This window comes from Coloeus monedula (genome assembly GCF_965178545.1).
Source record: "Coloeus monedula genome assembly, chromosome: 2".
NCBI lineage: Eukaryota > Metazoa > Chordata > Aves > Passeriformes > Corvidae > Coloeus > Coloeus monedula.
This window is the reverse complement of record NC_138782.1, coordinates 97,989,662-98,013,259: the sequence shown is the minus strand read 5'-3', so window position 1 is coordinate 98,013,259 and position 23,598 is coordinate 97,989,662. Positions and strand designations below refer to the sequence as shown.

The 23,598-nt window shown below is 33.7% G+C and overlaps 1 protein-coding gene across 1 annotated transcript in view; it reads right to left on the bottom strand.

Annotated features, from left to right (window-relative positions):
• Positions 1-624: 624 nt before the first annotated feature.
• The window catches only part of CSMD1 (CUB and Sushi multiple domains 1), a gene marked incomplete at both ends in the record, with an annotated part of 1,098,128 nt that continues 1,075,154 nt past the window's right edge, over positions 625-23,598 (bottom strand). Inside the window, 9 exons of the mRNA XM_082276664.1 lie at positions 625-784; positions 3,361-3,493; positions 9,731-9,818; positions 10,564-10,676; positions 11,707-11,868; positions 16,055-16,099; positions 17,739-17,918; positions 18,987-19,098; positions 22,087-22,160. Of these exons, the coding sequence (XP_082132790.1) occupies positions 625-784; positions 3,361-3,493; positions 9,731-9,818; positions 10,564-10,676; positions 11,707-11,868; positions 16,055-16,099; positions 17,739-17,918; positions 18,987-19,098; positions 22,087-22,160 (1,067 nt within the window). The remainder of the gene's footprint in view (positions 785-3,360; positions 3,494-9,730; positions 9,819-10,563; positions 10,677-11,706; positions 11,869-16,054; positions 16,100-17,738; positions 17,919-18,986; positions 19,099-22,086; positions 22,161-23,598) is intronic.

Sequence of the window (23,598 nt, the reverse complement as noted above, 5' to 3'; positions counted from 1 at the left end):
AGTCAGCCATTACACCCTAGTGCAAAAAAATTGTGCATTAACATTTTGCAATATTCACGGCTGATTGGGGAATTGGCAAAACTGCCCTATGAATGAAATACACTGTAAGTTTCCCTAATTTTAGCAAGATTTCAATGGTAAAGCATTTGCAGGTGTATGCAACCTCAAGAAAGGCTGTCTACTCCTTCAAGAGAGCTTTATTTCTTCAGAATATTCCCGGGGATAATCTCTGGTGCTATCATTTGTCACAGTACTCAGAGGATTTATCCAAGTGCCCAGAAGAATGCATTGAAAGGCATCCAGCCGCATACAAATATGAAAGTCTGAGGCATTAAATATGACAAATTGGCATGACTTGGCAGTCTTCCTTAAAGTGTGCCTTGATTTGAAGCAGATGCAGCCAGGCATTTTGATCCAACTTTAAGATGAAAAAATATTCTTTGTCTGATCCCCCGAAGACTGACACGTTTTTACCAGAAAATTTAGCTGCATGTAGGCTGACAGAAGATGTTAAAGATTACAGCAGCAAAGCCAAGAGAAGGGAAACTGGTATATGGCACCAAAGGAATTACTGCTTGTCCATCAGAGGTATGGCTATGAATCAGTCATATTGGGCACTGAAGGCTATACCACTGTACAAACTGTGTTCAGAGTCGTATCAAACCTCACAGCCTTTGCCTCTGTGGGTTTTAAGTTTGTGTCATACATGGGATTTTCAAATGAAGCTTGTCCATTACTGTTTTCGTGTCCAGCATATCCATTGTACTGTACTTTTGGTCTTGTTCTGGGGAAAAAAAAAGACAGGAAATTATCATTAGGAACCCTTAAATAAACATTCGAATGTTTCCACTCCATCAACATACAACAGCAAGTGTCCAGAGTATCTTGCACTGCTAGTGGTAGTAACCTTCAGGTAAGCTTCTGCAACTCCAGTTATTCCAGATAGATCTCCCACAGCATGTCTGTCTGCCTCCATAAATACTGCCAACAATAAACACTACTAAATACCTTGTCCAAACACATTTAATCAGATTGATCAAATCCTGATATTCACATAAATGTTGACAATTCAGCATCAAATGATACTGAAAGTAACCAGTCTTTGATAGTTTTATCACCATGAAGGAGATATCAAAATTTTAAGAACATATTAAGCCAATAATTAAATGAAAAATAAACCAGAATTGTGCAGATTTTCTGATTTATCCAGTTAAGTGATATCCTATGGAATTATATTCTACTATTTTGTAAATACCTTAAGTCTCTTAGTATCTAGAAGTATCTAAAGAAATATAATAAGGAGGATCAGTTAATTGTTTTATACATGTAATTGTAATAGGGCAATAAAGGAAATAAAAGAATGCAAAATGTAAGTGCTTGGCGCTTAATAAATGTAAAACAATTTAGAATATCATTATATTAACTTCAGAAAAGGGCTCTTGAAAATCAAATTCTTCTTATAAAATTATTCTGTTTTGGATAGCAGACAGGGAAAACTATCATCGAAAGATATCACTAATGGAAATTGACAATATGCAAATAGTTCTGTTACTCATAAATATGTCTTTTCTGTATATTTTAATTTTATAACTACTAGAGCATTTTAGAAGTTAACTAGGAGCTTTCCTAGGTATAAGTAAGTTAATATATTTTAATTTTGCTCAGAAAGATAGAGATGCAGTCTTCATTCTTAAGTAATCCCTGTCTGCCAGATAAAAGGTACAACTGTGTAAAAGAGATTTAACAACCTTGGTTCTAATTAGATGATTTTAGTCTGAGATACGCACAGCAGAAGCATAAAATTTTATCCTAAGACCTTCAAATTCTCTGTTTTAGAAAACCTCTAGGGACATAACTATTATTGCGTCATTTTGAAAATTTCATGTTGTTACTCTGATCATTAATGTAATTTCAAGAAAGTCCCTTCAGAACTTAGAGATTCTTTTCTCTTTCTATTGGAACATCCTTTCTTTTGAAAAGAATAAAGTTTGACCGAAAGTTACTTTACATCACTAGTCCACTTGTTAATTTTTTGATGGTAATATGACACTGATATCCCCTCTAAAAACTGTGGTTTAATGGAAGAAATTCATTGAAAATAGAAGAAAAGGAAGAATATTCTTTGAAATAGTAAGTTATGAGGAACATCTCCTTTTTCAAGTAAAATGCATTTAAATTAGGCAGAACTGCAATGCCGTACCAGAGATACTGATAACAGAGGGATTACAGCTGCTTGTCTAAAGAACGAGTTTTATCTCTCTTAAAAAAATACATTATTCCTACTACTCATGAAGGGCATTATAAATTTCATAGCATAAACTACAAAATGTACCCCTATGTCACAATATAATTTTTTTTATGAGTTTGCCTCCTCTTTCTAAGCAATATTCCATTTTCATTGCATTTCTTCTTCTGATTGGAATGCCTGAACAGGAACTGCAGAACAGGAGCTGTCTGAAAATGTAGACCTGTAGGCATCAGAAAGGTATCTTACAATGACACATTTGAAGACATAGTTGACAGCTCTCCCTGAGCAGTTTTTTTCAACAAAAGGCTATACTGCATTTCAGGACATGGATGATTTTAACTGGAGCTCACAGGTTCAAGCCTCATGGCAATTTGCTTTTCCCAAATCATCTAAGGCTGAGGTAGGCAGACAGTCTACTGCATTGTAGGGCAGTGGTGGACTTCAGTGTGTATGTGATTTCCTGCAGTCGCAAAATACTCTTGGTATCATGATTATAGAACAAAAGTTTAAAAAGCATGTTCCTGTTAAAAACTATTTTGCAAATAGTTCTCAGAATGAAAACATTTTCAGAAGATACACAGATATCAGGCTTTAAACCAAATTTCAGACAACATTGTTGGATTTATTCTACTATCTAGTGACATGTAAAAGTTTCATATGACCTAAGTGGTGCCAATTCTAATAGTAACCACTAGCTGACTCAGCACATACTGTAAGTAGTCTCATTATGGGCTGTTCCCTCATAGGATTTATGGATTTTTCAGCTTGTATAATTAATACTGATAAACTTTTTGAAAGAAGTTGCATAAATTCAATTTAATAAAGCAATAAAATGAAAAAATAGAACATGTGACCTCAGATTTCAATCTGATTCAGCCTAACGAACCAAGAAGGTTGATAGGTCTTTGCTCCTTAAGAGAGCGACTCATTTTTCAAAATGTACACCATTAAGAACTGCCCTGCACTGAACTCCTTCATGGGAATACCTAGAAATGTTTTTCTTTCTAGAGCAAAGATATTCTTAAAAGCTTTTAGCATTGTGTTCTCTAGCTACCTATCAAAATCAAACCAAAAAGCTTATTAAGTTATTGAATAAATAAAATTTACAATACCTGTGTTTGTAGAGGTAAAATGCAAACCCTGATAATATTAGAGCAAAGAATGGTACCAGGATGGCAGCTGCAACCGAACTGCTGTTTGTACCATAATAGTGATTTGAAAGGTCTGTGTCTGCACTTAAAGGACCTGAAATGAAACAAAAGGGGCAGAAATACAATTTCCACATTATCTATGGGGAGAAATAAAATTCCCATATTATCTATTTAATGGTGTTCCTTTTATTCAAGAGTTAAAGAAGATGGTGTCTTGATGAAATAATTCTATTTAAAAACTTGAAATAAACAGCAAGCAACATCACAATATAAATATTAATACCACTTCATGATATATCAATAAATATAAAAATGATTTGAAAATAGTACTCAGCAAGTAAAATAATTTTGGTCATGAGTCAATTTAAAAAGGTTAAGCCATATAACTTCTGAAAAACAAATTAATCCTGCAAATGTACTGTATTCCAGCAGTCCTAATATTCAGTTTGGAAACAACAAGCAATGCAAGCCCACAATAAACATGAACAAGGAAGGGAAAACTGAGGTGACTGCAATAAAACACAGTGGTCCTGCTCAGCTCAGTAGCCCCCCCAGGTCTGCACCTGTATTCATGTCCCTCTGGCAGCTGTGTTTGCACTGGGGTAGAACTGAGTGCACACAATGCAAACGCAGTGGCCTGTGGCATGGCCTCGCCGGGCTCCTGTTGCTCACAGGCAGATAACCTGGACTGTAAGGCATTTTGCAGAACACATTTTTTCATCAGTATAAAAAGACACATTGCTAAATTGCTTTAATAGTTAACCACCTTAGCAATTCAAATTGTGAAGGATGAAAGACAGTTTTATGATGAAAAATACAGAAAATTTTATAGAAAAACATGTTTTTTGAGACCCAATGCCGTGTTGCTGGTTAGAACTCACAGCTCTTCAGAAAGCAATATAGATCTTATTCAAGGAAGAAAGACTAGGACAGAAGGAATGTACAGAGAGGGTGGGACTTGGACAGATAGCTGTGTTTGCTACTCTGGGATGTTATTGCTGTTGAGAGTGGAGAAGAACAGGAGACACTTCTGTTTGCCTCTAAGAAATGCTCCAAACCACCAGTACAGTGTTGCAAACATCACAACTCCCTCATTGATAGCAACAGCATCGATCAGTCTTTTTAGGACTCTACTGCAAACCAGTTATATAGCAGAGACATGGCCACTATGCTAATTTCACCAGTCTACTAAAATATCCAACTGTGTTTGAAAACTGAGAAAAGAAAGAAACAGAGAAAAAAGCAACAATTCTCCTCTGATCCCAGAAAATGTTCAAGGCCTGATTGGATGGGGCACTGGCAACCTGATCTAGTGACTAGCATCCCTGCCCATGGCAGGGGGTTTGGAACTAGATGATCTTTAAGGTCCCTTCCAATCCAAAACATTCTATGATTGTATGATTTTTGCAGTTTAAGCTCAATGCAAAAGACAAATGAGATAAATTTTTGTCCTGTGAGATATCTTTAAACCTTAGATATTTCAACTGTTAATATTATAATACATTTTGCATTTAACTTTAAAAAATGTATTAAGTTTTAGGAAGTAACTCAGTGGCCTTTAAAATGAAGTCAACCTCCCTAGGAATTTCAGTATTACCACATTTGATTGCTTAAAATATGACAAAATATTGTACTACTATCTTTTTCACTGTCTTAATCTTCTGTCACCTTTTAGACTTCTCTACATATTTCTCTGCAGAACTGATGAAGGAAAACATTTTCAAATTAATAAACATTATTGTGGCAGTTGGGATCACATTATGAGCTTTGTCACACTACTCTGGAATATCTTAACATTGAACTGTTTTAGAATACAACAATTTTATAAAAATCTTTGGGATTTAGTAATCCAGTATTTGTCCCAAAATTCAAACTGTGGAAATAACCTTGGCATAAATTTATGTATTTGTACTGTATTGTACATGTACTGGACATTCTCCAACCTATCTAAATTAAAGACAGACGAACTAAGGTAGCTCCAACAGTTAATAAAAGTTTCAGAAATATTAATTTGAATGTTTTTTATTGGTTAGAAGAAGTGACAGACTTAAAAAAAAACCAAAACAAACACATGCAGTTATCACTTTCTTCATCCTTTACCACCACAATCACATGCTGTTTTTCCAATTATTTGGAGTAATTAATAAAAAATACAGTAATGATCAAATTCATTGAAGTCAACTTACAGCAACAAAAATCTGGAATTATTATTCAAACTCTTATATAAATTTCAAAACAGAAATATATGTGATCAATGAAGTCTTAACGTATATCTCAAAGCTATTATCATGCCACATAGGATAGATACATTTTAATGTACAAGTAGCAGAAAAATTATAAAATTCATAATAAAAAATTCTTGGTCTGAAATTTTTGGTACATTTAGTTAATTTAAAAAAAATGTTGTGTAACTCAATATTTAAAAGCAGGCACAAATTTACACTTAAAGAATTTAAGTTATCTATGTTAGATAACTGATTCACATTTAATACTTTACTCAAAAATCCTAGTGGAAGTAATCATATATTCTGTATCTCTACAGTTTTTGAAGTACCACACTTAAGGTAACAAAACTTGACATTTTTGACTGAAGTTTACAACCTTTAACTAGAGAAGTGTTGACCAGCTTCAGACTGTACACTGCATATACTTTTTGTTAGGAAAAGAAACTTCACAGTAGTTTTGCATAACCTGAATTTTAGTCATGTATGAGACTTCAACATGGTCTGGTCTACTTATTATAATAATTTTAAGAGCTGTTTGTGATTATCCTGAGGTGAACGTTGTCATTCTTCTGACAGCAATATCATGATAAGAAATGGGAAGGCATATTGTATGGCCCAAATTAAGGTAAACAGAAAAGTGGAAATGCCTAAATACACACACACACACACACACAAAAGGTATGCAAAAGATAATTTGGTTTACTTTTCATTAAAACAACCATACTTTGTCACTGGGAAATGTTATTTAATAGAGGGATATTCAGTAAGGTTATAAATGGTTTTGGTTTTCTTTTAACATTTCACATAAAAAAAGGGCTTTAGTCTCCTAAAACAGCAGCAGTCAGGTGAATTCAAATTTTGATAACACTCACAGTGAATTCATTAATGTACAAGCTGTGTACTTCTATTCTTGAGATGATTGATAAGTACTGCCATTTATACCTAATAGAAAATAATACTTTTTTAAAGAAAATACTGTGAAACCTGATCTCATGGTGGCAACCCTGCCCCTCTGACCCGAGCCATTCCATAATTCTGTGATTAAGAGCATTTTCTTATCATTGTTTGGATCTATCATATGCATTTCTCCTTTGACTCCTAGCTCAGGGTTTCAGTTGACTGGCATCAGTACAGCATGACTCAGTTTTACTAAGAGAAATGCTGCTCAAGTCAGAGAAGTGTGACAGCAAAACCCATGCAAGATTAAGAAAAGTAGAATTACACACCTAAGAGTAATTTCTGAGACAAGGATGGTTAGCAGGTCAAGGATTTAAGAGAAAAAAATACCCACACAGAAAGCAAATCAGCAGCTTCCAAGGAACAACATAGGCTGGAACTTCTTCACCTGACTGAACCTGCTGGATAGCAAAGGCTCTTTGGATAGGTGCCTCATTAGGTGTAGACGTGTGTTACCATATAGTTTCACAGCTCATTACTCTAGCTATCTGTTTGTGCTTTAGCTAACACACAATAGCTCTGTACTCTGGAGCTTTCAGTACCCTGCTTAGATGTTGGGTTTCCTCATGAATGATGGAAGTTGTGTGAAACGATCTGGAGAGGATGATTCATAGAGTGAAATTTAAAATTCACATCTCATGATATTCAACACTTTTAAGAGTTGATTAATTTCAAGTAATGAATGTGTATTCCACAGCCATTGATCTAATATAACACAGATGCAAATTAATTATGCATATTTCATTTTTTTGTTAATATATGTTATGTCAATCTAGACAAGTCAAAAAAGTACTTTGAGGAAAAAAAAAAGGAAAGAGAGTTGAGTAATTGTATTTCTCCAGAGAAAATAAATATGGGAAAATAATAATTTTGTGAAGAAGGTTTCTCTTCTCACAAAGTCACCTTTTCATACAATTTTAAAAGAAGTGTCCAGACTGGGATGAACAAGATTTTAGAATAAACATCTTCTAGAAGTTTAGTGTTGAGGCGTAGGCACTCAGCAGTTGCAGAAACTGAACCAAGCCATAGACTTGCAGCCTTAAGAGACCAAGTTGCTATAACCTAACAGACTGAGTATACTCAGTTTGAGCACAGTTCTAATATTGCAAACATTGTGGGTTTGATCGCCATATGAGTCATTCACTTAAGAGTTGTACTTGATTATCCTTGTGGGTCCCTTCCAACTCAGAATATCCCGTGATACACACTGAGACCAGTCTTTTTCTAGCATTGTGTTACAGAAAATTATTCACCTAATACATTGGTCTTTCCCACTTAACCAAGTAGTCCTCCACAAATGCTGTCTTTGAAGTATGCTTGCAGGTGAAGAATTTCATATTGCTTTATGTATGCACCAGTTTATATATACTTTTGGCTTACTGTAAAGGCAACAAATAATTTAACTTACTTAAAACCCAGAAATATTTAAAGTCTTCAGAGAGAGGATATATGAGATCATTGTCTCAGCAGAATATTCATGAACAGAATAGATTTAAAAAACAAAGCAAGTTACCCTTGAATATAATATTATGACCTGTATTGGAGGGAAATTTGCTGTTTCCTTTTAGATGTTGATTCTTCATCAGAGAATAAGCAATTTATAGACAATCAGTGTCTATTTAGCAATCCTGTAAAAGAGAGGGTATCTGCATTTGCAGCGAGCTCTCTACCAAGATGTCAAAGCTGAAGATGAGAAGCCTTCAGTTCAGAAATGCAGGTGTAATTTGGACACTCCAGCTCCTTACTAGCCTTGGAGATATAGAAACTGAGTTCTTATATTACAGCTCTAAAGGGTGACATGGACAATGTTTTCCACTACTGTAGAATATATCCGCTGGAAAGCTCTGTTTAACTTTCTGCTTTTCATTTACCCCCATGAGTTATCAATTTCACATAGAATCAAACTTTTATTTTAGGTAGCTGGCAAACCATGGATATATTTTTTGACCTTGCTTAAGAAAATAGCAAATGCAAATACACACCCCAAACAAAAACAACAAACCACAGTCTTACTGTTTCAAGACACCAAAAGCTGCTTAACAGACAGATGTTTGAACAAATGTTGATGCTCTACTTTTACAGTGTGATAGCTAAAATCAGAAAGCAAAAGCAGCTTAGATATTACAGTAGTAAAAATTACATGAAAGTAGAGGCAGACAAATAACCTGTCCCACACAAGAGTTTACTCCAAAGACTGAACTTGTATTCAGCTTCAATAATCGGCAGTTCTTAGGCTGGGGCTCTGAAGAGATGGGTTTCTGCCACTTGTCACTAAATATGCTTAGCAATTTGAGAGATGGCCAAGATGAGCAAATCCACAGCGTAACTGCTACTACAGTAGTTAATAGAGCAAAGATTTGACAGAACTCTAAAGAGCACTGGTTACAGCACCAGAGAAGCTAATGGAACCAAGGCAATTTATAAAATGTACATACAGTGTGCCATAGAGATAATGGCTAGGCTGTCTCCTCTTCCTAGACCAGTACTTTTATGTATATATATATACACCATGCTTTGACCACTTTGCAGTAGTTTCAGGATCAGGAAATGCAGGTGCCTACACTTGGTATTTGCCAAAATATTTTATGAGTAAATGCTTTGTTAGTTTTTATGAAAAAACTATTTTATAAGTAAAATAACTAGTTTTACACCACCTGCTAGAGCACTTGAGCCCATAGCTGTAATACATACCTCAGACACTCATTTCATATTTTTGACAGTGAAGTAAAATTCTGTCGAAATACACACATATTCTGAAAACATCCACCAGCAACAGGCATTCTCCAAATGACACTGTCAAAATTAGGGTTGATTCTGGCCTTTTAATGTCTTAAATGACTCTGACCACAATTTATACATTTAAGCAGGAAATGTGTTTGCATTGCATGACATCCCTGGTACTTTCAAAACGAAAAGCAATTGCTTGGAAGGGCATTCTCTTTAAGAGCATCCTGTACTATTCACGTTAAGCAGAGTTAAATTAGGATTTGAGCTGTATATTTCAAATAAGCATATTTGGTTATGCCTTGTAATAGGTGTAGTGTGAAATAAACGTGCCTACTTCAGCTAGATACCTGAGTAATTTGTTGAATTCATTCTTGCAAGACCCCAAAAGATGATACACATTAAAGATCTATGAAAGCATGTACCTTGTCTTTGGAGCATAAATTTTCCAAAGTCTTTTCCATGTATATCTCCTTGATAGGTAAAAACTCCTCTTTCAAGCCCTGAGGATACCTAGAATATGTTGAAACAGAGAAAAAGATTTCTGAAATGAATAAATAACAGTGTTTAGCAAATTTTTTTTCTGACTTAGAATAGATAATATGGAGCCCAGATTTTCACTTTTAGCCTTTAAAATATTAGTGAATTTTCTATGCTTATACAACATTTATTATTTTAAATAATTTATTTATTTGCAACAGTATTAAACTGAGTTTCAAAATAACACCCGGAATGATTTTAAAATACCTAATGTATATTGCTGGGTTTTGAAATTCTTGAAATGACGTACTCATAATTGAATGAGTATGCAGATATACAAGCCTGCTGAATTGTCAGATTTAAAATTATTTTCCACAGAAAGTATCATGAGGTAGAAAGAAGAAATCCAAAAAGTAAAACAACACTGTTTTATTTCAAGGTTAGGTGTACTTTTGTTACAGTAAACTGTTTACCAAACCAAAAAGGGACAATATTTCTAAAGGTAAAATTCTCACTCCCACCTAAGGAAGGAAGGCAAAAATATGCTGATTCATTCCCCCTTCTCTTTCATAAACTAAAAATTCTAATCAAAGTACAGCAGATAGAAGTTTGTATACATATTTTTGAAAGAAAAAGGTAATCCAATCTCTACAGTGACATTCAGAGTGCTGGATTACATATTTGTAATACAAAAAATGGACACAGTTACATAGATAATCACAAACTACTTCAGAACTTAATCTCAGCAATCTTTATCCATGGCAACCTGGGTACTTACATAACCATCTAGTGCCCAGTTGTCGTTTTCAAACTTGCTTACAAAAATGTCACTAGGTCCTTTAATTTGAAAAGCTTTCAAGAGCAAATGGGCTTCTTCCTTCTTGTAAACACCTATTAAAATAAAGGAGGCAAGATATGCCTTTTAAACAAATTTTCAAGCAGTTTGTTCAAGTATCCCTTCAAATCTAAGTATATTGCTTTAGAACTAAACGAGTTTGAAGAAAACGTTCTGTAATAACAGAATTTCATAACATGGAAAACCTCAAGATTTAAAGTACTGTAATGGATGTATCTTATTTAACTCATCCTTTGACTCAACCTATTTGATAAGAGCATGCAAAGATAGGTTTGTACTGTTTAATTTTATAAATAACAGGGCATGAATAGTTGTCTCTTCATACAGTATTTCAGTAATTCTGAATACAGATAGAAGTCCTTACCTGGAATTTCCTTGACTTGGAAAAAAATGGATTTTACTGACATCACAACAGTATATTGCTACAGTAGATATCAGTAGTGCAGTGAAAGAAAATTCCTATTTGGCAACCAACCACTGCAATTCTCTCTGAACTCTTGACCTTAAAAGATAGTGATAGCTGATAATGTTCTTTTCAATATAACTGTGATGAGAGGCTAAATCTGAACTTCACAGTTAGATTTGCAGAAAGGAATGCATGATGTTGCTTGTAAGGTATGCATAATTTACAAAGTCATTTAATTATCTGTGCCTATTTTATGCTATGCCATTAATAATACCACATTGTTTAAAGGTAGATATTAATCACTATTGATTAATTCAATGATACAATTCTTAATATGCCTATCTAGACTTTGCTGCTTCAGTATTTCCTGTGAGTTCAAAACACCAATGCTATCCAACAGTCTGAGATGAATAACCCTTCCTCAATATCTATTTGAAATATAATAGCTTAAATAGATGGGTGACTGCATATGAAGTGAGACAAGCCTCTGCAGACCATTATGTAAAAACTTTTCCTTTTGCAAAAGAAAATTATTTTTAGTGAAAATATAAAGTTTTTGTTTCATTTTCCATTTGGATGAAAATGCATCAAAACTGAACAGATTAAAAAAAAAAAAAAATTATAAGAACGGCTTCTTTAACACCACATTCTGAACCTACCTGATAGTTTGAGTTGTATGTTGGATGTCTCAATGAATGTGGCATTCACTTTGCTGCTTGTAGTATTGAACCAATCAACAGTGAGAGTAGCAGGCTGTCTTTTTCCTAAATGTTCATAAAACCCTTTCCACAGTGAATTTATAAAAAATACATCTGAAGGAACTAAATAAAGTGGGGGAAAGAAAGAAACAGAGGAAGAAGTAAACTACAATGAAGTAACAATCTTTCTAGCCATACTTATGGTCTTAATTTCTTTTTAGACAATCAATCCACGGTTCTAAGGAGGTATTATAATAAAAATTATAACAACAATAAAGACAACATATCTAATGGCCTTTCCACACAATTGCCTATAATGTACTACACCTGTCCATCGCAGAATATGTTCTCAAATAACCTCATACTTTATAGCTTTTGTGATTCAGTGAATGTCCTCAAGACTATGAAAAATAATAGACTCTTCCCCTAAACCCTGTACCTTTAAGGTATGAGGAAAAGAAAGGACAATAATATTCTGAAACCAAAGATTAATGGAAGATAACACTGTCTTAGGCTATCCCTTTTTTTTGTTTGTTTCATGAATTTCATGAAGCAGCACTGTGTGATTTTCAATTGAGTATCAACTGAATATTCAACTGAATTGAATGAATTTCTGGTACAGTAATATCAGTAATTTTTTAGACTTCAAAGCTGTTTTCCATACAATATTATTGCACTATGAACAGTGAAGTTGTCAAAGAATGAAGCTTTTTTAAAATTTAAAATAAAGGTCCATTTCTCAGTGACTACAGTTTGAAGTATCTGAAGTATAAATCCTACAAAATGAAGCATGAATTATTGGAAGTACATGTATTTGGATTATTTATTTGACGTTATTGGTATCTTTCCTCTACACAGAAAAAAATAAATTATGTAGCTGTTAAATGCTGTATTTTAAATTGTTTAACCAATCACTTCATGCCTTAACAAAATGAAGGGCCTAGCAAGTATTAAAATTCACCCTTACTATCCATGACCACTACAAATGATACTTTTTCAATAGCTAAAGATTGACATTAGAAGCTTCACATTCTTCTAATTAAGATCTTAAATTAAATAATTGGATTTTTTTGCATTTTGTCAAACTGAGCACATATAAAGGCAGCCATCTTTACTGAAGAAAACTTATCAGTGCAGGTATTCTCTGTATCCATTTTAAATAAATTCCATGGATACTTCCTCCTCTACCTAATCACTTATTGCAAAAATGAATCAAAAAGAAACACAGGGAAATAATACCTGACATGCAATACCTCTGCAAATCAGAGGGCTGATTAGCTGTTGACTAAAAGATAAATAGCTTCTTCCATGTCTTTTGCCTTCAAGTTGTGCATAATTCACAAGCAAATGTTCAAGCTCAGTGTAGAAAGATTTGAAAACATCATTAGTATGTTATTGGTTCTATCACTGGATTCCAAATGAGCAGAGACCTATTAAATGGCTTTGAGTGTAACAGCTTTGAATAGCCTGAAGTGTTCCATTTCCAAAGTAAAAGTCAGTGGGGCTTTACACAAGGTTACCTCAACTTACTACCAAAAATCTGAAGCATTACATTTCAGTTGGTATGTCACAGTCCTTAGAATTTTTATAATTTATGCAAATACATGGATTCTGCAAAGGGTCTTTCAGGCTCTTTTTCCTATGCATTTCTCATTTTTTGCTACAATAGTGGCATAACTAAATTTGAAACTTGGTATTTAGGAAAATGAATATTACAATTATTTTTATTTGTCTATGGTTTTAATCAAAATTGTGTGTCTGAAATGTTCTCATGAAGGTGAACATCTAGTATTAGTGGTATGAACCAGAGAGGTACTATGCAAGACTTTTATAAAGGACTCCACACTTACACCACATTCAGCATCTTCAGTACTTAGTTTGTCTAACCACTCTATCAATAATAGCTGTTAAGCTTTGCAAAATAGTACCACTGACTCAGTATTTACAGAATTTGCACTTGCTGCAGATGAACAGAATCAGTAGGGGAAAAAACTGTATTACTGCTTCCCCAGTCATGGTTTTTTTAAATGTTAAGACACAAGTGCTGCAGTCCACAGGGAGGCTGCTTTGGAGAGGTTCTGAGACAATTGTGCTGAACACTTACAAGGTCTCTGCCTTTCCCACCCACTGTGGGCAAAGGCAAAATGAGAAAAATGAACTGGCTATTAGTATTCCAATACTGCACTGATTGTTCTCAGAACATGACAATTGGGAAAATACTAAAAAAAAAAAATTGCCCTAAGGTATATTACCGTGTCCTGCAGCTGTAGGGAGGAGGAGATAAGATCCAGCAGGCAGGAATTGTGCAGCAAGATTGATTTATTTAATTGTTTTACAAACTCTTTTATAGACTTTTTTCTTCACAGTCTAATTGGACAAAGGATCAGCCACCCCTTGGGGTGATTGGCTAAAATCTTAAAACAACCATTGTCAAAATATTTTTCTACTGTACTATAAACAGGATTTTTTAAGGCTGAAGACATTTCATTGTTTACGTAACTCTGCTACCTCTTCTGTGAGAGAGAAAAAGTCTCTCATGGACTTAGAAAATAGCAAGAAAATCCTTGCTAGCAGCATTTTTGTATCCACAGGAAAATCCATGGTTACTCATTAAAACAGCTTCCTAACTATTTTTGTGAAGACTATGCAAAGCAGTGAGAACCATGGAAACCAAATACAGTGATATAGTTCTTAATTCTCACATGGATATTTTAAGAATGATTTAGTTGCAACTTATACTCAATCATGTAAAAATGTTTACTATTGCTTATGAAGACATTAACTCTGGCAAAAAAAAAAATATAACTTGCATTCAGTTGTCTAAAGGCGAAAAATCAGAACATTAATCTATTCTGTTACAGAAACTGTAGTTTACCAATATTAGCTTAATTAATAAAATACAGATAGCGGCATATCAAATTGTATCAAAATTCAAGTTAACAATGTAAAGAAAGTATTTCAAAAATATATAATCTTCTATACTGAAGAGAATTAACAATTTTAAAACACGTAATAATAGTGCAGAGTTGCTTTTTGAAAACCACTTAAAACCTTTTCTCCCTAATTACTGTCAGTTGTTACAGTTTCACTTTTCTGTTTACTATTATTGGCACTTTCAATCACAGCATTCAATATTTTTTAATAGCTTTTAGGTAGTATTTATCTAAACTAGTTATAAGGGACATGATATTGTGTGAATTGATACTGACACTGCATAGTGAATATATTTGGAGCCTAGGTCTACAATATAATTTGGCATTGAAACTTCAAAACCTGTGTGGTAGCAGATTAATGCATACCTTAGGTATTTGGTGAGGTGAAGCCTCCAATAAATGAAGACTGTATATTCATTATAATGAATGAACACTATATCCTGCTTTATTGTGAGTCTGTTGAAGTAATGTACTTCAGAAGAACTCATTTATGGATTCACCTGACACTCTCACTAATAAACTCTCCAGAAAGGTTAATTATTAGCAGAAATACCTTTTTATCCCATCTACTCTACAGAGTCCTTCTGTGAATTGCCATGAGTGTGAACCATTAATCTTATTTTCCCTGCAGCATTACTAAAAATCAAAATACAGAATTGCAAGCTCATTTATTTGGTGACAACTCTTCTCATTGTTAAATAAATCAATAAAAAAGAATTAGGACTTTCATTTTCTGAATAAGGATTTCTCAGATGCATTTGTCTATTTTGCCACTGGCAGGAGGAATAGGCTAACTGCATACATGTTCATGAGGTGGCATAGAAAAGTAGCAGTAATATTTGCCTGCCTTGCTACCTGCAGGCAGTCCACACTGTTCTGGAAACCCTATCTTAGAGTACACGGAGAGTTTCTGTGAAATGATGGCCAAGAATATTTCCAAAACTGTTTTTGGGGTGGGTTTTTTATACTTCTTACAACATTTGCAATGCCAAGGGCAGAACTTTGACTGAACCTAATCCCGGCAATTATAGTATACACTCATTATAAGGCTCTCCATTATAGCAATCTCTCTGATATAAAACTACATCAAATCTGAGGCTTCTGTATGTACGCTTCTTTTGTTTGTTTGAGAAGGGATTTTGTGCAATTCAAAAAATTGGCACTACAGATTTTTTTTAAAAGTTGTTTGTGAAAGAAATGCATAGAATAGGATTCACACATCACTTGTTATTATGAAAGACCTCAACGTTTATATTCCTTGGAAATTAGTAACAAATACTTCACTAAAATATTGGAAATAGTTTTATTATCCGTAACAACCTTGGGTGTAAATCAATTTAATTTATTTAGATCTAAAGCTCTTCTTGTATACAAACCTGGAGTTTTAGTTATTGTTTCATTAACTTCTCTCACTCCTTTACCTACAAGTAAAAAGACAAATTATCATTTTCATGAACATATTTGTGTAGTTTTTGTATTTTTTTTTTTTTTTTAAATAGAATGTTAAAACAATACCTGTTGGATGGAATCATCTCTTATCCAATAGAGCCATTTTTAAAACATAAATAACTTGTCTTGAGTACTTTACATGTTTAAACTTGCACAAAAATATCAGAAAATAATTTAGGTAAACAACATATTTACTGTGGAAAGTTGTCGGGCTAGCTAAGTATCTCATACATTTAGGGCTAAAATTTTTATATCAGTCCCAGTGCTATAAAAGAGAGCCTTATAGAGGGGACAAATATTATATCTAATTATGAATAATAGTATATTAAATATAGTAAAAATTGTGTTAAGAAAGACTGATGCATTTATGACACAAATCAGCAAGAGTCAGATAGCTTGATTCATATAACAGGATCAGATATCATGGGAAAAGATCACAATTTGTGAATTACAAGGGTGAAATTTGCTATATTTCTGGTACATTCAGCAAAGCTATGTCCATTGATCCAGATCAAATTCTGGACTCATAATCTGGCACATTAGAAAGGATAGTGTCCCATTGGAAGATTTGGTCTTTAGGAGCAGAAATTAATAAATTAGACTGATCAAGAAAGTACAAAAAATGTAGGACACTCAATGAGAATTACATCTAAAGACTGTAATACAATTTCAAAAATTCTCTTCTTATAGAGCTCTGTACTGTATTTTATCCTCAATAAATAAAACAAAAAAAAAAAAAAAAACCAAAAATAATTAATTATACAGTATCTATGAAAAATCATCCTTTAGGGACACAGAATAAAGATAAATTCTGATATGTAGCTCATATGACAGTGCTGAATCAAAGAAGTCTGCCCTTACATTAAAGAAAAATAAATATTTCTCAAACATCAAAACTATTCAGCATACTTTGATATATTAGAATTAAAAATCATACTGCAAACAGCTTTCCCATGGCATCTGACTATTTTCCTTCTATTCATATTCTAAATATAATTTTATTTTTCTGAGTTGAGAACTAATAGCCTTGTTTACTCGCATGTGAAATGCAAATTCAGACCTCATATCTATATAATAAATAATAAATTAGATCTACCCTAGAAAATTATATGTAAGTTACATTGATATAAAGGTGGAATCTAGTGCAAAGATTCTTTTTCTTACTTTATTGTTCGTTTTTGTTTTATAAGATTTCCTTAGACTAAAAGCATACCTGCATGAATCTAAAAGCTATTAAATAACTCTTTTTGTTCTTATAGAAAATCATACATTAAGCACTGAATGCATTGCAATACTATTTAAAACTGTGACATAAAGATAAATGTAGTACTTTATATTGTTTAGGCTTTTTTGGCTGTTGTTAGGAGTAAACATATGTATGTGTGCCTGTGCATTTACACACACTAAGCCCCTTGTCTTCCTCCATGATTTCTAGATGTTATGCTCACTTTGATTTCTTCACTGTTTCTTTCATAGAGTAAAAGCTGTTGTGTCATGGGTGCCATTAAATAGTAAGTGCAAAAAATTAATCCTATTAAAGAAAATAAAAATGTCGAAGAAAATTACTTCAAACCAAGTAGGATCCAACAAATCACTTGAATAATGACTTACTTTTACAAATAGGTGATTTTCCTGTCCATTTCATATCTGGTTTACATGTCCGATGCTCTGATCCACCAGCAAGAAAAAATCCTGGCTGACAGGTATACACCAAAGTATACCCTAAAGTAGGAAGATCTATTGCTTTCACATCTACATGTGCTGGTGTCTCTGGCTGCCGGCAAGCATGAGCTGCAAAGGGGTTTTTACAGTTAGAAGTCATGGTGGTAAGCAGTTCCCATAGGATTAGAGTAGGCAATTTGAAATAAATGCATGACAACTCTGGATAGCTTTTAGCAACGTCAAGTAGCTATTACTTGTAAGAGTAACACTCAGAGTGTACAGTTATGTTACTGTGGGATGGAAATTGTACTATCACATATTTTTCAAGAATACACCATAATGGAATCATGATAGCAATCAGAAAACGGCTAAAATGAGGGGAAGCACATGCCATTGTACACGGTGCAATGATTGGTCCTGTGACTTATTTTACTGTCACAGCTTCAAGCATCACTTCCACTCTGTGTTCTGAAAATTAGAGTGGTTACTGTGATAAATAAATGCATTTCAATTGAAATAAAGGTTCCACATGAATGTTTTGTCATAGAACATTGACTATAACATATGTGGTTACTCAGTATGCCTCTTCCTCTGTGCCACATGGTGTTCATTTATAACGACCCAAAGATAATTTAAAACAGGATAAGAATCTAAGGTCATTGTAATGAATTACTTCTAGTTTAGGTCAGTGTATTATAACACGATAGTTATTTGATGTCCTCCAACTCACGCAGAGCTATAAGTATACTAATAATTTGCATAAACATGCATAGCCTAGAAAAGATGGATTTTGCTGAGTTCTAGTTTATGATTCACAAAATACTAGGCAACTAAATAGTCCCATGCATATTTCAGGTCACTTTCTTTATTAATCCAATACACACACACAAAAAAATCCTAGCTTAATTAAAGTACCTACAGCAGTAGGTTAACAAGGACAGATTTTTTGAGTAAAACTAATAGAATTATTGTGAACTTCATTAAAAAAAATCTGAAAAATCTTCCTTCAAATTAATATCCCAAATACACCTTTAGTCTTCGAATGGGAAACAACAAAAAGCCCCATTTAAAAATATGTTTTAAATAATGCTTCCCATCTTTGTAGCAAAGAATTTATTATGAATTCCCACATGTATCAGTTTGTAACTCTTAAATTTGCCCAGTGCTCTGAGTCGATAGAATAGAAACCAGACTTACGAATGCATTCAGACTGTATGCCACTCCAAGTTAAGTTAGCAAGACAAGAACGGGTGGTAGATCCCTGAATATGGTAGCCTTTTCTGCATCTGAAATAGACTGTGCTTCCAACCTAAGGATCAAACCAGAATGTTAGACAGAAGTATCCGTCATGTGTAGTCAGATATTGAGACAGTGATAAGTTAATATGGATTTTTTCAAAAATAAAAATATCTGCTTTTTACAGTTTCTAGAGTTAAACTATTTTTTTTAATGTGATGAAATGGTTGAGTAATTGATTCTTTCATAACCTTATTTAAGAGCAATATGTCGAAAAATATTGACAAGGCTGTTCACATGAAAAAGAATGTTACTCATACATTTCAGCTGATTAGTTTGTCAGTGTGAGAGAAGCAAACTAAATGCCTGAGATGCCTCTTTTTCGTGTACATCCCTGCATATATTTTGATGAACTTGACCATAAAGCGTTTCAAAGGTTTTTCACTGTGTGATTTGACTAAAAATGGGGTTTTTTTAGAGGGAAAAGAAAAAATTATGAAGAGCTGTTTCATCTACAAATAAATTCACTAGAGAAAACTCCAGGTGACAACTTTTTACACTGCATTTGTTTGAATTTGAATTTGAGATGTTCACCTAGCAGTGTGAAGTCATGGAAAGCCTTCTTATGGTCAGCTATGATATGGTCTTCCGCAGAAGAAAAGCTAAAATAACTGAAATGCTCTTTAGATTTCCAGTGGGAATAGATAAGCATGAAAACTACAAAATTGCAGGTGAAAAAGAATTTTCTTAAGAGATGAGAAAGAGATTGTGTAGAGAGTTCTAGTAAAATGAACTTATTGATGGTATTGACAAAAGTAACCAGAATGTAACTCCAGGCCAAGATGTTTAATGATACAGGGCTGATCAGATAATTGCTTTTGTTTTGGATAAAAAATCTTGGCAATAAAAGATAAATAAATAAATAAGACAAAATTGACATTATTGGAAATTATATTAATTGAATAAAGCAACATATCACACAGACAAATTGTGTAAGTTGCAAATGAGTAGTGATCAATGTGTATTAGTAAGAGCTTACAGTTATAGAAAGGCAGATAGTTCTGCACTGCAAATGCCACATAAGGAGTTCAATGGAAATTACAAATTAGTATATTCAAAAGTCACTACCTGTTATCTATACACTCAGTTATATAAAACTTGCTTATCATGACAGATGTTTAGCAAATGCTAAACCATTTCTCCTGGGAATAGCTTGGGAAAATCACTGGTGTTTTTTAAAGGTCCTATTTTATGGCTTTGTAGACTCACATCTTTCTATTTTTTAAACATTTTGTTCTGTCTGTCCTGCCAAGGACACACAGCATGTCTTTAGTAGGGAGTGTGGCTAGTCTTGAGTCTAAGTCATTTTACTTGTGCCAATTCTTATATCTGTCAGTAATAACGAGATGCAAATCTTTTCTCAGTGCTTCAAAAGACCAAGCAAAAAGTAACATAGGTTCAAGGTAGTTAAAGAGTTGTACTGGTAAAAGTTAAAACAAAAGTAGCACATTCTTTGTATAATACTTGGATGAAAAACATTGAGGGCATTCATAAGTCACTGTGTAGTGAAGCACAAAAGGCACAGAATGCATGGGGCAAGACAGGATGCTGGTAGACAGGGGGAAACCCTTCAAAGATCTGCTGCCTGTCATCACACTCCTATAATGAGGAAAGACTCCTAAAAACTGTTTTATAGAAGCTCGGCTATGTCATAAAAACAGGAAGCCCAGTTATAAGATATGAAAAAAACCCAAAACAATCTAGTTCCGTCGCCATTAGAGAGAAGTCTCCATGTTGTGGTACCAGATAGCATTCTGAGAGTGAAAGCACATACTGGAGAAAGCAGTATGCAGAACAGATGAAGACTTACTATGGCCTCTAGGGGTGAATAGGAAGAGATCAGTCTGCATAAACATGAACGACAGTAGAACACTTAATTGGCCAGTACAATTCTGTTCTTAAAGACAATTTGTGAGGCAGATAAAATGGGGAAAAAAGAAAAAAGAAACCCCCAACAAAATTAGGTGCAAAGATTAGAGTTGCCTTTGAAGAGAAAAGGGTGACAGGTACAGGATCAAGATGAGATGTCAGAAAGGCAACTACAGCTATTACTAGAAGCAGAACCACCTTGGGTAAGGCCACAAGATATGGCTCAGGGAGAAGTGCCTTGGTATCTGTGAGCCAGGCAGGAGCATAAAGTGAAGAAAAGAGCTGACAGACACAGCAACAAAATACAGAAAAATTGCAGGAGAGGGAAGGTACCAATAACCAGAGGAACTTAAAGAAAGGACTTTTTTGAAAACAGTTCTACTAACTTGGTCGCAATGGGCACACTGCCCTAGGTTCAGAAATAGGCAGCAAACACAAACATAACTTATTTTAAATTCCAGTCACATATATTTATACCTGAAAAATCTATCCACACAAAGTTTATCAATCTATATAATGACTGTGGATTGGTCATTGTTGCATCTACATTTATTTCCTCAGTCACTTTTCTGCCTGTCACTCATTAAACTAACAACCTGTGAGGAATTTGGAAATTATAGAAAGGACATTCATCACAGAGAACCTGGACACAACACAGAATAATTTTATCTTCTCTGACTGAATAAAATATAACATGAATTTCTAATTCAGTAAAGCCACTTGCTGGCTTTTTTGCCAAGGATTACATGGCCTTTGGATCACACAGGTCTTTGGTAGTTAGGTATTTTCTGACTGTTCATCAATGTATGAAAGAATTATGATCATGAAGCAAGGTAATTATATAATGTCATATCATATTAAGTAATCAATTTATAAACAGCCCTCCCTACTGATGTCTCCTAAAGGACTGAACACATGATATATTGCAGGGTTAGAAGTTCTTTCTTTAAGCTGAATGTTTTTAAAAAAGCTTGGAATGAAGAATGAGTTTTTATTAAAAGCAGGGTGGAAATTTCTAAAGGTTTGTATCAGATGTTTAAAACTACAGATAACATTTCTCATTAAATTTCTTATGTAATTATTAAATGAATTTTCATTTTAGAAAGATAATAAATAATGATTAAAAAATTACCTCATAACCTCTGGAACTATTTTGTATTCCAAAATGGGGAGTACCTGGGTCTGTACATGTATTGTGAGCTGGATCTAATGCAAAATGTGAAACACAACACATATTATTATGGTATGGAAAGAATACTCTAAAACTGTTTGCAAAGATTAAATAATTTCATCAATGTCTAGTGATGACAACAATTCAATTTTTAATGAAACGTGTGTTTTTCTATATATTGCACTTGTATTTCCAACTGAATTACCCAGTATATAATAGTAATTTGTTTCAGTACATTGTCATTATTTTAAAATATTTTTGCAGGTATTTCTGGTAGTGCAGACTTTACAGTTAGAATTGCATTAATTTTTAGCAATCTTATCCTTTTAAATCTCTTTGAATCCATAGTATAATTCACTCTTCTCGATGCAGTTCGAATATATAGAGAAATCTTTAGAAATCTTTATCTTTTCTTAATTTCAAATGCACAGCTTAATGATTAAGTATTTCTAAAAAAAACCCCTAAAATAAAAAAAAACCAACCCCAACCCAAACTCCTCAAATGAAAAAAACCCATCCACAAACCACAAAACCCAAACCCATAACCAGCCTGCTTTCTTATAGCAATTAATATACCTTTTATTGTTGTATAGGTTTTTTTCTATGCCACCAAGAAAACAAATTTCTAATGGGGTACTACCTCAGTTGTTGCTGGAGAATGAAATTCCCTCCATGAAAAAGCACATACAAACAGAGTAAAACTAATTGATATTCAGTTTCATGAGAGTAATTCAAACAGCCTGAAACTATGTTTTCTCTCAGTAATGCCCATATTCTGGTGGTGGCTTTGGGGTTGCCCAGTCATATCCACCGCTTAGACAGCACAGAACTTGATCCAGTGGATTTTTCTGTAGTATGTGAGTCCCTCTCGGCAACTGAGTCTGCTTTGTGCTGTCACTGAATTATGAAGAACACATCTTGTGACTATACTTCATCTGTAACAATTTTTAGTTTTCTGTAGAGCAAAAATTGAACTTATAATTTACAATAATGTGATATTTCATTTCATTCTTGGCCAACTCCCATTTTCAATATTGACCATCAGTAGAGCATAAAAATTCAACTGGACTGATATTTACCAAAGGCTTCATAAGTTAGGTGGATGTTGACCTAATGTGTAAGAACAAAAAGCAAACATGCTCCCAACATTGTGCTGCTTGAACGGCTCAAGAACCTTTTAAAAATTATCAACAACTGCAATGCTATTTCTAATAATAGACACATATAGCTGAATTGATTTTTTAAAATAGGTCTCATCTGAAGAACCCAAAGCAAGACTTCTCAAAGTATTCTAAGGAAATCATTGATATCCAGAAATAGAAAAGCTTGCACTATATGGTATTTTTAGGTGTAGTTCTAGGTATTGTTCACTGCTCTTAACTTTCAAATTGCTTAGAAATTATATCTGTAAATATGTTAGAAGATCTTATATTTTCCTTTAACAATAACATAAAAACAAACTTCTATCTTTGA